This window comes from Cynocephalus volans, chromosome 11 (assembly GCF_027409185.1).
Source record: "Cynocephalus volans isolate mCynVol1 chromosome 11, mCynVol1.pri, whole genome shotgun sequence".
NCBI lineage: Eukaryota > Metazoa > Chordata > Mammalia > Dermoptera > Cynocephalidae > Cynocephalus > Cynocephalus volans.
Genome location: NC_084470.1, coordinates 19,792,922 through 19,809,044, shown reverse-complemented (window position 1 = coordinate 19,809,044; position 16,123 = coordinate 19,792,922). Strand labels below are relative to the sequence as shown.

General features: G+C 42.9%; 1 protein-coding gene across 6 annotated transcripts in view; it reads right to left on the bottom strand.

The window, feature by feature from the left end:
* Positions 1-16,123, bottom strand: part of NMNAT3 (nicotinamide nucleotide adenylyltransferase 3) — a 165,335-nt gene that overhangs the window by 50,489 nt on the left and 98,723 nt on the right. For 4 of the 6 annotated variants that reach the window (XM_063114198.1, XM_063114200.1, XM_063114202.1 and 1 more), the window contains exon 3: positions 12,645-12,828. In XM_063114198.1, the coding sequence (XP_062970268.1) occupies positions 12,645-12,828 (184 nt within the window). Of the gene's footprint in view, positions 1-549; positions 1,734-7,915; positions 7,999-12,644; positions 12,829-16,123 lie in introns of those variants that run through there. The other 2 variants (XM_063114203.1, XM_063114204.1) reach the window with 2 other exon arrangements.

Here is a 16,123-nt window from a genome sequence, read left to right as displayed (position 1 = left end):
CCCACCACTCTGGATCCAGGAAACCCTGATTTCCTACTTCACTCATCTATTTTGTGACACATATATGAATACTAGGATATTTGGGGAGGAATATTAGATTCTTCCCGACTACCCCTTTGTTTTACTGCCTGACTAAATCTGTAGCAAGCATGAACCAGAGTAAAACTATGTAGAAGTAAATCCTGAATGCATTCAGACATTTGGCCAGCAAGTGTAAAACTAAACTCAATCAGAATTAGGCCAGTCCAAACCCTTTCCTAATCTGGGAGTGGAATAACGAATCTTGAACACACGAGGCTCCTGTTCTCTTTCTGGGCCCACCTGAGTAGAGCTGTCGACCCAGTGCTTTGAACTATTTGTATGTTGCTGAAAAGCAATTGCATTTCCTGCTCCCAGTACCCAGGAACAAACTTTTAAACTCATGCCAGTTCGACTGGAACAGTAGCAAACTTCACGGAGTAGCATAAGAGAAGAGCAACGGCTGGTACATCAGGCATTAATAATATAACAAAAGAAGCAAAAGGAGAAACTTTTCATTAGTACGTTTTGATGTCAATTTATTATTTATCCCTTCGCCAATATTCAAACAGGCAGGCAGTCATAAAACATTCAAAAAGATCCCTTAAAACAGTCAGGCATCTGTTTTAACTCAGTTCCTTTTAGAAACCTGGAAATCAGGAGCCCTAGAATTTACAGTATAGCAGTGTTAAAAATACTTGCTGTATCAAAAATATTGTTTGAGGATCACTGCTTAGCAAGAGTTTAGTTTAAATTTTACAAAAGGCCAGTAGAAAGGCAGACCATAGTTTGTAAGGAAATATTTAATGTAAATCAGCAAAGTGTTGTTTCCAAATTTCGATTCTTCCGTTAGTGTTATTCTATTTGAAAACAAGGGCGTTGGCAAAGCCCACATTGTCAATGGTTAGCAGCCTGTCAAATCCCTCCATCAAGACCAGTATGGTGCACCTGGTCCTAATTAAAAACGCGTCATGAGCAATTCTGTCACCACCTCGGGGCCCTGCCTAGCGTGGTCAGTGTGCACACCTTAAATGTCACTTACACCAAACAGGGAGGCCTCCTTGCCCAGCGGCTCTGACACTTTGTCCAGCCCTAATGAGCTGCCTTGCTACTTTAACTTCTCTGATACATATCTATCCTTGAGATGCAGATATTTCCTCCTTCCCAAAGAAGGCATCGCTTCCTGGGATAGGAGACTTCTCAGAAGGGAAAATAATTGTAGAAATAAAACCAATGAAAAATGGAAAAGCAAAAACCAAAGCAAAATAAAACCCCCAACAGCCCTCTCTCAGGAGGAGCTCGGTGGAGGAGCAGCTGGCTGGTGAGTCCCTCCTAGCTGCTCTTTCCTTCTTTGCTTAGGGTGCCTGTGCCTTTCCAGGAACCGTCCGTGGTGTAGAGGTTGTGGTCCTTGATGTAGGCGATGACGGTGTCAGGGAGCAGGTACTTCACACTCTGCCCTTGGCCCAAGGCTCGCCTGATGGACGTGGCGCTGATCTCATTTAGCACAGGCTCCCTGGCCAGGTGAATGTTGTGCTGGTACCTGCGTAAGATGGGCGATTCCGAGATGTACCCCTTCAGGTCATGACCCGCCCGGCCCACGCACACCAGGCCAAACTTCTCCACTATTTCCTGGATGTGCGCATCTTCCCAGAGGTTGGGGGTCTGGAAGGTCTTCAAGATGTCTGCCCCGCAGAGAAGCTTCAGCTCAGGCACAGCTGCAAAAACAAGGGTGGATCCCAGCAAAGTTACAGAAGGGTCACTAACAGGAAAGATATCCTATTCCGTTGGAAAACTTCACCAAATGCTTCTCTTGGAATGTATCAAGAACTCGATGTCTCCCTGTTCATGACTTAAAAAGAGAAAGCATGTGAAGAAATCTGAAGCTGTTTCAGAGTATACAGTTATAAATAATGATTTAATTGATAAAGCTTGTTTAATATTGGCAAAGTGCCAAGTAATACAAAAAGGATTTTTTTCAGTGTTATAACAGAAATCTGTCTATGGTCGCTTTTGGCCACCGCGAAGTGCTCCAAAGGTAGTTGTGCTGTACCCAGAACCGCATCTTCTGATAGAAGGTAAGGTTCTTAAAAGTCTTAAGACAAACAAGCTGTGGGCCTTGGACAAGTCACTGCCCTATTTGAAATCCATTTTAGCCCTAGTGTTACTAGGTACTAGTAACTGGTATTTTCATATAAAATCTCATTGTAAAGATGAATAATAAAGGCTCTTTGGATAACCAAAAGGAATCTAAGACCCCAGTGGGTGGCCTTTTCATTTCAGTTTCCAATAAAAGAAAGCTCTGGAACAACTGATGAATGTGGATAATCCCTTGGAGTTTGTTCTAACAGAATGCTGATTGTGATAATAAAATAATATCCTACATTTATTGGGTGTTACTATGGGCACTAAGTACTTTATGTGTATAATACCATTTCATTCTCAGAACAGCTTTAGGTAGGTATTGTTGTGCTCATTTTGTGGAGGGAAAAATTGAGGCACAGAGAGGCAGAGAAGAGGGGATTCAAACCTAGGCAGCCAGCCTCCAGGTGGGGCATTTGTAACTGCTGGGTTCTGCCACCAGCTGCTGGTGGGAATTGGTACAGGCGTCATACCTGAGAAGCTCTAGGGACCAGACTGATTTTCCTGGCACTGTTCATATTCCTCCTGCATAGGCTAACCTGAAAAGGAACAACCAAGTCCATGCTAGAAGCAAGATGCAGGATCTCTGGTCCTTCTGAAAGCTGATCCCAGCTTCAGGAGACTACAAAGGCTGGGCTCTGAGAGTGCTGGTGTCTCTCAGTCACCACAAAGCCTCTGTTAGGAGGGGTTTCAGGACTATCACACTCTGGGAGACACTTGGTGTAAATGGTCAGTTTAGGCTCCTCTACTGTGGAACCTTTAAAGGAATCTAGATGCCTACCAGAGGTGGGTTTACAAAGGAGCACTGGACTGGCTGTGGAATGGAAAGTGAGAGATGGTAGGTGTCAGGGGTCTGAGTTCTGGCCTCGGGTGGGCACATGCTGCTTTAGGGCTGCAGCAAAGACCTTTCTTTCTCTGGCCCTCAGTTTCCCCATCCATGAGACAATGGCCACCAGACTTGTTTAAAGCAATGATGTAATTACAGAAACACACTTTTCAAACACTGTAGCAGCATAATATTGGTATAGTAAATGGTGTTCAAACACTCCTTCATTCATGTATCTATGAATTTTTATTGGTTACAGGACTCTAGAGCCAGACATCTTATATTCAAATTCTGGTTCTGCCATTCAATAGCTTGTGTGATCTCAATTTTAAAATGAGGGTAGTAATAGTACTTATCTTTAGAGTGATTTTAGAATGGAATACTTAGAACAGTGCTTGGTTCAGAGTAAGAGTGGTATGTGTTAATTACTGTTCATTCATTCATTCACTTATTCACTTACCACTTATCTAACGATCTAGTCATCAAAACATCCATTCAACATTTATGAATTATCTCCTAAGTGGCTTTTTTAAAGCAATAAAACTGCATTAAAAATTATTCAGTAGCTCATACTTTTCACTAATTTGGGCTGGTACCATCGCTCAAAACATACATGTAGATTTGATCTGTTCTGCATCTGTGAGTTTTTACTCTAATTTCTTATTTATCTAACCGCTGTAGTATAGCAAGAGACCAGTGTTTGGCCTTTCAAACAACTGAGTCGTTTGTATGTTGTCTTCCTGTGGGGGAGGTTAAATGATGCAAATTTAATTTCAGGGTCTCCTGGGGTCTAGGGCACATCCTCTCTGTTCCCACTGGTCAGAGAACAGAGAAGACACCCCCTTCTCCCAGTGGATTTTTGTGGGGACAATTTCCTCATATCTGCTTCAATATTAGGTACTGTTTGATTCAGTAACAGTGACAGTAGGGAGTACTATTCACTCAGCCTTGCCTAGTGGGGATGAGAGCCCACAACTCCCCCGCCTCACAAATCAAAGTCTCTGAAGCTGGTGGTGCCTGTCATTCCATGATGACAATACCATGCGATGGATCACTTATCATGGCAACGTGAGCCTCAGTCCTGTCTTCAGGCCTCACAAAGGCATTCATATATCCCTTTCAAACCCATTCATGACACTGCTACAAAATTTTCAGACCAAGTGACTCTGTTCAAGTCCAAAGTACATAATTCCAAGGTGTAGCATAAAGTCTGCCAATGTGATTTGTCTTAACAGTGATACAATGTTAATAGGATGTCTGTAGGCATTTTGGGGGCAGTGTGCTCTGTCTTTGAGTAGCCATAGGTGAAGATGAAGCCAACATTTACATGGACTATGAGGAAAGTACCACCACCAGGAGCTTTAACTTTGAATGGCTGGCTGCCCTAAGTCAATGACATCAAAGAACACCAATCCTGAGGTCAGTCAGCCGTGGGTTCAAATTTTAGATCTGCTGGGATGCTGGGAAAGTTACTTAGCCTGTTTCTTTGGCTGTATAATGGGCATAATACGATCTACTTTGGATGGTATGAAAATCAAGTGATGGAGAGAATGCAATGTACATTTTCCTGCCGGCATAGTGTATGAACACAGCCATTAACAGTGATGTCTGCCATGGCACCCCAAAGACACACTCAGAAGTGTGGGACTGCTGGGGCTAAACAGGAGAACATGAGAGATGAAGCTAGGTGTGGGCATCTGATGGGCAGCACCCAAATTAACCACACAAGGCCACCTTGGAATATTAAGCATAAAATGTAAAGTGCAAACAGATAAGAGTGGCTGCTCTGTCTGAATGGGAAGGGAATCCTCTGATTAGCCAAAGGCGGTGACCACCTTTATAAAAGACAGACAGTCAGCTTCTGAAGGGCTGGCGGCATCATCCATCCCAGAGTGTCATATCCAGGCAGCCGGAATGCAGCAATCCATATGACTCCATGTGAGTCCGAGGAGGACTACAAATCACAGAAGTGATGGGCGAAGCAGGGCTCTGGCAGCCAGAAAAAGCTGAACTCAGCATGTAATTTGCAACCCCAGAGTACAACAACACACAATAAAATACACAGCAAATGAAACGGTACTTCAGAAACAATGTCATTAGTAACATACACGCTATCTCGTCAAAAGCCAAACTTAGGCTGAGAAAAGTCCTCCGTCTTTCTCTCTATCGCTCTAGTCTTCATTTCTTTTTTTTTCTGATTACAAACACGAAGTCTGTGTTCATTGTGGAGTGTATGGAAAATATGTAAGTATTTAAAGCAGAAAATAATAATATAATTAATATAATTCTGCTTTGTACAAAAAACTATCAACATTTTGGTGTATTTCTTTAGTCCTTTTCTATCGATTTAGACATGCAAATAGATGTGAAAGTATACTTGTATTCTTCACACACTCAAGATTACATATATGGTGCTCCATATATAGATTATATACACTCACACACTCAAACTCTTGTATGATACACTCATACACTCATATATATTCATACACTCGAGACTATATATATGGTAATCCATACATATGATTACATATATGTATTATATATATGCACCCTGTTTTCTTCCCACTTACTTCATAAGTGTTTCTCCATATCAGCAAAATAAAGCCTTTTATGTAGATTTTTCATCCTATGTATGCAGTGTAATTTACCCAGTCCTTTATGTTTAAACACTGAGGTTGCTTTTATTTTCTGCCATTGTAAAAAACTGCTGTTGATAAACATCTTTCTGCATAAACTTTTGTCCCAATTTCTAATTATTTCCTTAGCAAGATTCCTAGAAGGGGAATTTATCAAACAAAGGACACAAAGGATTTTAAAGTCTCTGATATATTTTGGTAAATTGAAAAGCCCACTTTTCATTCCACGTAAATTTCTTTTTAAACAGTTACCTTAGAATAGAACCAGATGAGTAGGATTTAGGGGGAGGAAGAGGACAAGGGACAAACCCCAATATTATAGGGCCGAGCAGAGTAGGCTGGCGGCCCACAGGAAAAGGAATCTGGAGAGAATGTGGGGTGAGCTTGGGCAGAGCGAGGGCCCATACTGATGAGAGCAGCCGGGCCTGGTTCCACAGTGAAGGCGGATCCTGATCTGGGCCTCACAGGACAGGTAGGTTTTCAACAGGGGAGCCAAGAGGGAAGGGAAGGATGGGCAGGCCAGGCAAAGAGCAGAGAGAGGAATTCTGGATGCATGAGGAGGGAGGTGAAGTGTGAGAGGCTGGGAGCCCCAGCCTGGCGTCCCTCCCAGATGTCACTCTGATGCTCCCACCTCCGGCTGGCGACTCCAGCATTCCCCAGTGGTGAGCCCACACTTACGCTGCTCCCCGCCTTTGCACTTTACTCAGCCTGCGTCTCTGCACAGAAATGCCTCCAACCCCAATAACTTACTCATCCTACAAATCTTGGGGCAGGTGTTTCCTCATCCATGCCTGGACTCACCTCCATTCACACCCCGTCTCCAGCTTGGGGCAGGGGCTGGGGTGGGCTGTTTCCTTTCTCAGCCTGAGCCCAGAGCCTGGCCTGGGGAGGTGTTCAGGAAGTGTCCACGGAACCCTTTGAGGAGTGCCTGCTGAGCCAGAGATGATGCAGAAGGAGGGCAGAGGCTGAGAATGAACACTGGGCACCATGCTCATGACTGGGGGATGAGAGGAGCCCATGCAGCTAATGGAGGAGAGGTGGACAGAGAGACCAGAGATACAGCAAATGTTCCATAAGTGCATTAGATACAGGAGACACTATAACTCTTTCTTAGATTCTTACTCTAGCACACAGTTCCCAAAACTGGGTATGAAGTGAATCCCTAGAGTGCTTACTAAACATCCAGATTCCTAGGCCCCCCACCCACTCAGCAGGTATGGGAAGGGGCCTGGGAATTGGTGTTTTTAATAACTCGTAGGTGACACTGCTGTGAGTGATCCTTTAACCAGCATTCGGGGACTGCTGCATGGCAACTTTAGGGCTTGGTGGCATTTCCAAGTCCTTTCAGAAGAGTGCTTCCTAGATGTGTTCCGGGAAGCACTAGTTCTGAGAAATTCTAACAGGCATTAAATGATCAAAAAGTAGTGAGAATGACTGCAAGCTACTTCTATTTCTTGTACAGTCACAACACACATGGGCCTAGTAAAAGCTCTGAAAAGTCCTGCAGTAAAGGAACCATTTTAGGTGTGTTTAACCTTGGCATCCCCAAACCCTTCTGGTCTGGGAGTAGTGTCCCACCCACCAAAGTTGGGAGACCCTGCAGGAAAAACTCTGCAGTGGGCCGCTGGGACTGTGGCCCAGTGGGACCAGTGACTCCCGCTCTTGTCACACTCTGCCTTCTCACTGCCATGTGGAACCCTGCTCTATCTGCATGGGAGGGCAGTGCATTTGATCTGAACGCCAGGGCCACTCATGCTCTAAGATCACAGCCAGCGAGGTCCATCAGACGCTAGGACAGGACAATGGGGTAGAAACTCAGGGTTACAAACTAAGAGGATAATCCAAATCGACCTTAAATTCCCCTAAAAACAGTCTTCCTCTTCTGAGTAAACCATTGAGTGATACTGCTATAAAGTGTTAGTCTCTGTCCGAGTTTTATAAGGGCACATTTTGTATTCAAAAAGGCTAAGGCTTTTAAAGGAACCCCAGCATCACTCTCCAGTTTAGCCCTGTGTGACCCTGACTGTAATCCATGTCACAAGCACAAGTCACAAGGGTAGGTAAACTGCTTAGGGACAGAAAATCCCAAATTCACACAATTTACAGGGGGTGGTGGCAGACTGCCTAATCTGACCTTTCAGCCTCAGAAGTGTCACCCCAACCAGGTGGGTCTCTAATTCCTTATCTGTGTCTAGAGGGTTGGACTTGAGTCCTCTGCAGCTGTGACCCCCGTTGGTTTCCACATGAATCTCTGATATCTTATCCTCCTCCAGACAAGGGGGTCAGTACCCACCTGTGGGGGCCAGGGCGAGTGCCTTGGTGTGGTCCGGGCCTTCCCTCTGGGGCAGGGATCTGAGCAGTTCACTGTGATGATGCCTGTGTCATAAACATAAAGGCTCAGGGTGTGTCTGTCCTCCAGCTCCCCAGGCCACCCGGGGTTCGAGTCTCAACCTGCTTTTATCCATTTTAGTTTGCCCATTCCACAAATACTTGTCAAGGGCCTAGTATGTGCCAGGTGCTAGGATAGAAAGCAGATGCTGTCTGGGTCCTCACAGAGAGCCCTATCCAGAACAGTTCACTACCTTCTGTGAAACCTGGGTGAAAGTGGGAAAATTAGCACATTTCTACTCTTTTAGCATTTTCTTCAATGTTTCTCACTTTAAAAAAAAGTCAATGTTGAGTAGATGTTAAGGACATGGTATATTAGAATCAGGCAACTGAGTTCGAAACACAAATTTCCATTTGTAAACCAGGGATAATGACACCTACTTCTTAGACTTCTGTGGAGATAAACGAGCTGTACACATCAGGCACTGGCACAGGACGTGGGCCACGGCAAGCTCTAAAACAAGATGCTCACTCTTATTATAAGCTAGTATGTCAGAATGCAATAGTGTGATGGCAAGAGCCAGGGCTTGAAGCCAGATGGCCTGGGTTGAGTCCCGGCTCCCCACCAGCTGGCTATGTGACTCTATGTGAGTGATTTCAGGTCTCCATATGAATGATTCTACATTGGGAAATGAGAAATAATGATAGTGCCCACCTCTGATGGGTGGTTACGAAGATTAAAGGCGTTAATACATGCAGAGTGTGCCAGGCATTTCAAACACGACTAGACTTATGCCAATTTGGCATGCCCAGCTTTTTTTTTTTAGCCATCCATCTTCTGTAAGCCAAGAGATACCTGTACCTTCTTTTAAAATCAAACACAGGTAATCACTGTATACTCTTTCTTGTATCTATTTGATCTTTCATCTTCCACTTACTATAATATGCATTTATTAGAGCTGTGTTTGGGAGCGAGTGGTGCCTGGTACAAAAAGCATATGCTTTTCAGCCAGAGCGGGTGGGTTCCAGTTCAGGCTCTCCTGTTTGTATGACTTTGGATGAATCACTGACACTTTCAGAGCCTCACTGTCCTCATCTGCTGACTGGTCGTGAAAGTTAACACTGGCCTTGTCTACATCAACGTCACAAGCACAGAAAGTGCCCAATAAATGTTAGCTGTTCTTATTATCATTACTCTCAGCCTATCTTTCCACCAGGTTGTGAACAGAGACTCCATTTAATTAATCTTTATATTCTTTGCACCTAGGAATATGCTCACCTAAAGTCTGCTGAATTCAGGAATGAAGGAGTGGATGAATACATTTAAACCTGGTCCAAAGGCTCTTCCTGATTATCTCAGAGCCTTCTAAGAGCCTGGCTGGACCCGGTGTTTCCATTACTGCTTTACTTCTTTGCTTTTGGTAAGCCTTACCTCTGAGGATTCCCTCCTGGGTTGGTCTGGGCTCTTGCTTCAGACTGAAGTAGGTTTGAGTCTCACCTCAACTTTCCAGTTGTAGGACTTTGAATATTTTACAGGCTTTTCAGAACGTCCATTTCCTCATCTGTAAAATGGGGCTAAACCCACCTACCTCACAGAGTTGCTGAGCTGATTAGATATATGTGAAAGAGCCCAACACACATAGTAGGTGACCAATAAAAGGTGGTGACTGTCATTTCATTTTACTTACTTTGAAGCTCCGAGTTCAAGTTGACCCTGCTTTCAGTATTAGCTGGATCTCTAAACTATGTTGTGCAAATGATTGCTTTCACTACCGCATGCATTTTTCCCTGGGGCTTCTACTCTGCCTCTGTGGGTCTTGGCTACTGCTTCCTCTTGCCACCTGCCTGAGTGGTACCCTGGTGTACCCAGCTCTGGGGCTGTGTTCTCTGTGTCCTCAGTAGCCCCACCAGTCTCCAGGGAGGCCCCATCAAAGGGGAACTGTGGCAGGAGCAAAGTCGGCCACGCCATGGTCCCAGTGATCTGCAGATCACTGTTTTTGAAGATGGCCATAGGGGAGGCTTCAGAGTTAACAGATGGAGCTCCACCTCTTGCTTATTTGTTATGTGACTGTGATTAACTTAGTCTCTCTGAGCCTTAGTTTCTTTATCTGTAAAATGAGGACAACATAAGGTCATGTTTGCAAAGGGTTGTACGATATGGTGATGGTGATGATGATGCTGATGCCGATGGTGGACCACATCAAATGGCACCTGACTCAGCCTTTCTCCCCCACAACACAGGGAAAAGGTGAGTGCAATAAGCCATCAAATGCCCTAAAGGCATGACAGTTGGCCTAGATTTTAAAAATTAGAATAAAAATAACCCGACGAGGAGAAACCCCCCCACACTGAACACACATCAAAGTGGTGTTGGTTACTATGTCGCCATGAAGCGAATTCACTGTGGACTCTATCAAGGGGCTATTAAGTGGAGCAAAGGATGCGGTGGATTTCTACAATGCTTCTGAAACCACCTGACTTTATAGTTTTAACCAGCTATCTGATAAAACTGTGTTGACTATGTCAGTGATTCCTAATCCTGGCTGCAGAAAATAAGTCATCTGGAGACCTTTATAAAGATAGCCATGCTTAGAGCTCACCCCAGACAAATCAAAACCTCTCTGGGGAGAGAGGGTGAGCATTTAAAAAAAAAAGCTTCCCAAGCACTCTCTGCAGCCAGGGTTGAGACCACTGGTTTGGCTGGATTTTGATACTGACCATGAGCCTAATTCACATACTTGGCAAGTGAGACTGTGGAGCTCAACTCTAGCCAAACAGAATCTCCAGGGAGCTCTTAAAAATCCCAAAGCCCCTCCCTCTTTCCCCGACCAAAGACATCCTAGTCTCTGGGGTGAGACCCAGACATCGGTACTTTAAAAAGCTCCGTAGGTGACTCCAATGTGCAACCAGTGTTGAGGAGCACTGGACTAAATAAAGGATACAGCAAAAAAAGAAAAAGAATATGTTCAGTAAAATCTTAGCTCACACCTGCATTTTACAGCAGAAACACTAGGAGGCTTAAATAGTACCATGGTCAACTCCTATTTATCCAAGAATGGCTTATCTGTTTTGAGGACAAATTACAGGTCAGGGATTCAGGGAAGGTAGCTAATATTGTTAAGCACCTACCATAAACCAGGTGTTTTGCCTACACATCTCATTTAATTCACACAGTATCCTAGTGAAGTAAGCGATGCCATTCCCATTTTAGTAGGTGAGGAATTGAGGCTCTGGGAAGCTAAATCACTTATCCCAAGGTATTCAGTTAGTAAATTTGGCTCCAAAACCTGTGCCCTAGGCCACACTGCCTCTCACGGGGTGGAGGAGAAGGCATCTGTTTCTGACTACATATTAAGGCTAAATGATTTGCTGGATTATCTGTTGTTTTGCTTCTATTCCCCTCTATTAGCCTGGACAAATGAGAGATGACTGTACGGCTTACACTAAAAGGATGATCTAGGTGTAAACTTACTCCTTATGTAATTTTCAATATGTGAGTCTTTGCTTATACCAATGGGTGGTTTAAAAAATAAGAGGGAGCACATATCATAACATTTATTTCATATTTGCTCTCCTTTTAATTTGGCAGCAGTTTCTGAAGTAGCGCTGTAACTGCTGAATGCTTCTCGCTGGTTCTTTCCCCAGTAAGAGGTCTGTAATAAGAACCAGGATACGGAAACTAAATGTTTACCTTTACCAAAAAGGGAAACATTTTTCTTCATTATTCTCAAAGTCACTTCACAGTGACTTTGAAGATAAGTAAAAAATGAAAACCAAACATGTTATGACAGGCCTGCAAATTATCTGACCTTGTCCCTCGTGCCCCCCCTTCCCTGCCAATTCTAGTGCTTCCAAATAAATAAAAGGCACAGCTCTCAATCTGCAATCCCTTCCAGCAGAGGTGCTTGTCATTAGAGATGAGGCAGGCCCACCTCACAATCCCCCTGACAGCTAGGACAGGTGGGACACTTCCTGCTTCTCTGCAAACTCCCTGTAAAGTTTCCAGACACAAGTCAGTGGCCCATTGTCCTAACGTGCAGGGCTGGCCCCGGGCTTTTAAACAGTTATATGAATATTACTTATGCTGGACACTAATAGGAATTCCAAAAGAAACAAGAATCCTCAGTAACTATATCTAGATTTACAGTCTTTTTTCTATTTTATATAAAAGTCTGGATTTATAGAATCTAGGATTTGTACAGTTAGAAAGGATAGCTTATTATGTAGATGTAGTTTTCAACCTAGTCAAGAAAATAATAAAAAGTCCCACTTACTGAACATTATCATGTGGTTCTGAGTCAGGAAAGTTATTTATATTTTAAAAATCCTCATTAGGTTTTATTATCCTTGTCTTGTGAGAAATGTGTCTCAGCGAAGCTAAATCACGTGCCCAAAGTCACTCAGCTGCTAAGTGGTGGCCCAGCCCTGATGCTACAGCCCTCTGAGACAAGACTGGGTGTTTTGATAAAGTGCAAACTGAGGGACAGTGGACTGTCACTTTTTTTGCTCAGGGACCTCTCTGAGAATCTGGGCCAGTGCTCCCTCTCTCCCCCTAAGTAGAAATGCTTCTTGGGCCTTGACTGAGAAGGCCTGGTTAAAGCTCTGCTCATCAGTCTGTCCCCGCCTTCCACCCTGCAGGCTCTTAGACGTCCCCTGTGGCCCTCGGTCAGCACACAGAGCGTGACCCCCATTACCTCAGCACCTTCACCGTCTCCATCCACTGCGTCTGCTCACTCTCCCAGGGGTCCACCCGGATCCAGTCGGATGTCTGTAGGGCCAGCCGGGCCATGGCCACTCGGTGATGGGAAGCAGCGAGGTCTTTCTTCCCATAGTTGTCATTGACAGGAGAGATGATCCCCTCGGTCACCTGGTACCTTCCTAGGCAAGAGAGAGAAGTGGCGCTGCACGTCCAGACAGATGCAGCTGGAGTTCAGGCGGGTGCTAAAAATCTCTGTGCCTCTCCGGGAGTGGGCGCAGACCCTGGCGTTCTGTCCTGTGCATCGGCTCCCTCAGGCATGGGGAGAGGCACTACCTCAGTGACCACGTGCCCCTCTCCAGAGTCTTCTACAGCCCAGAGTAGCCTTTTTACTGAGAGGTAGACTGTGAGAGTGAGTTTGGGCAAGGGTCTCATAAAGCAATGTGGACAGCGGGGTCAGAACGTTTGAGGAACATCGTGACTTCCCTCTTTGTGGGACTTAAGGGGCAGCTTTGTTCTCTGATGATGTTTGGGACAATAGTTATATGTGGTGTCTTAGCCCAAATAGGGGATTTTGAGGATGAGAGATGAAGGCATAGAATTTGGTTTGGCCAGGTTTGGGGGGTGATGGATGTGGATGGATGGCACAGGCCCACCACTGACTTGGGAGGCACGTGCTGCTCATGCAAAGGGAAGGCCTGCTTTGGAATAGACACGGCTGCGCTGATTAGCAATGGAAACTGTCCTGTAGATCATCTGAACCTCCACGAGATTTATCTGATGAGAGATAAACTTGAATGTGTTAAGCCCTTGAAACTGGGGATCTGTTGTTACTTTAGCCTAGCCTAGTCAATACTGACAAATGTTACTTTAGGAGATAGTCCCTGCTTTCCTAGTTTAAGAGCCTCTGCCATAAATGAATGTTGGATTTTATCAAATTTTTTTTCTGCAACTCAAAATGATTGAGCAATTTTTCTCCTTTAGTTAGTTAATATAGTGGACTGCCTTGATCAATTTTCTAATCTTAAACCAACATTGCATACCTGATATAAACTGAATTTGGTTAAGATATGGTATCTTTTTTATGTATTGGTGGGTTCGCTTTGCTAATTCTTCTTAGGAAGTAAGACAGGTCTGTAATTTTCCTTTTTCTTACTGTCCTAATCAGGTTTTGATATCAAGCTTATGTTAGCCTCATAAAAAGTGTCGGGAAGTTCCCTCTTTTTATATGCTTTAAGAGAGCTTGTGTGTAGAACTAAAATAATATTTTTTCTTAAGTGTCTGGTAGAACTCATAAGTGAAGTCATATGAGGCTACAGCTTAATTTGTGTGAAAAGTTTTGATTACTGATTTAATTTCTTTAATGGTTATAATTCAGATTTTAATTTGTTCATTTTAACTTTTGGCAACTTACCTTTTTCTAGGATTTTGTCCATCATATCTAAAATTTAAAATTTATTGGCATAAGGTTCTTCATAATATTCTCTAATTTGTTTCATGTCTGTGCCATCTGCAGTGTCTTTTTCATTCCTAAAGTTGGTTGTGTCTCTTTTTCCTTGTGCAATATTGCTAGAGGTTTGTCATTTTACTAGTCTTTTCAAAGAACCAACTTTTGGCATATTGATTTCCTCTACTGAAGGTTTGCTTTCTGTTTCACCAATTTCTGTTCTTATTTTCATTGATTCTACCCTTCTAGTCTCTTGGTGTTATTTATTTATTTATTTATTTTCCTTCTTTTGTGTGACTGGTAAGGGGATCGCAACCCTTGGCTTGGTGTCGCCCGCACCGCGCTCAGCCAGTGAGCGCACCGGCCATCCCTATATAGGATCCGAACCCGTGGCGAGAGCGCCACTGTGCTCCCAGCGCCGCACTCTCCCGAGTGAGCCACGGGGTCGGCCCCTCTTGGTGTTATTTTGCTGTTCTTTTTCTAACTTCTCATGATGTATGCTCAGCTAATTCATTTGCAGTTTGTCTTATTTCCTAATATCCACAGTTCCTGCTATAAAATTTTCTTCTAAGTACATCTTTACTTGCATCTCAGTTTTTATATGTGGTATTTTTATTCAGTTCAAAATATTTTCTAATTTCCTTTATGATGTCTGTTTTGATCTGAGTTTTTTATAAGCATTTTTCTTAATTACCAAACATTGTGATTTTAGGTTATCTTCTGTTATTGATTTCTAACTCAGTTGGCACTGTTGTCACAGAACATACTCTATATGGATTCAATCACTTCAAATGTGTTGATACTTGCTTTATGTCCCAGTATGTGGTCACTTTTGTTAAATGTACCATGAGTGTTTAAAAAGATTGTGTATTCTATGGTTGTTGGGTGTAATGTTCTGTTTTTTCATTCAAGATTACTAATTGTTTTGTTTAAATATATGCTCTTAATGATTTTTTTGTCTGCCTGATGTATTAGTTATGGAAACAGGCAGGTTAAAATCTCCCACTGGGATTGTGAATTTTTCCATTTTTTCTTTTAGTTCTTTCAACTTCTGTTTCATATATCTTAAGGATATGTTATTAAGTGCCTACATATTATAATTCTTATGTATTTTTTTGTGAAGAATTGAGCCTCTATCGCTAGTAATGTCTTTTTTGACTTAGAGTCTCATATGTCTGGTAATATAGCCTCAATAGCTTTATTTTGGTTAGTATATACATGGCATGTTTTTTTCCACCCTTTTATTTTCAACCTTTCTGCACTTTTGTTTTAGGTAAGACTTTTGTAAATTTCCTATGTCTGGATTAAAAATTTTTTTTGTCATGTTTGACAATTATTGACTTTTCACTGGAACATTAGGTTCACTGTTCACTTACATTAATGTGAATGCTGATATATTTGAGTTTAAAGATACCACCTCATTTTGTGTTTTCTGTTTGTTACACGTTTCCTTTATTCTCTTTTCTTGACTCTCTTTGGATTTTATTACTTCATTTTTGCTCTCTTAGACTATAAGTTATGTATACAGTCATATCCAGAGTAAAGCAAGACCCTTATCCTCTCCCTCAATAACACAAGGACTTAAAACTCCGTAACTCCATTTACCACCCTCCTGACTTTCATGTTATTGTTGCTGCTGCTTTAAGTCTATTTTCCTCTAACTCTATTTGACCTTACTATTTTGTTTTATACAACCAATGCTCATTTAAATTGACCCACATATTTGCCATTTTTTTTGTGCTTCATTTCTTCTTCCATATCAGACCTTCTAAATGGGAATCACTCTCCTGACAGAATACATCCTGCACAATTTCTTTAAGTTAGTGACTTCATCCTTGAAAGACATTTTCAAAATATGATCCTCAGTCTTGAAAGATATTTTCACTGGGTACAAAATAATTGGTTGCAATAATTTTTCTTCAGTACTCTGAAGTAGTTTTTCCATTGTCTCCCATTGTTGATGTTGAGAAGTCATCTGTAAGTCTAACTGCTATTCCTATAAAGGTAATCTGTATTTTTCTGGTTGCTTT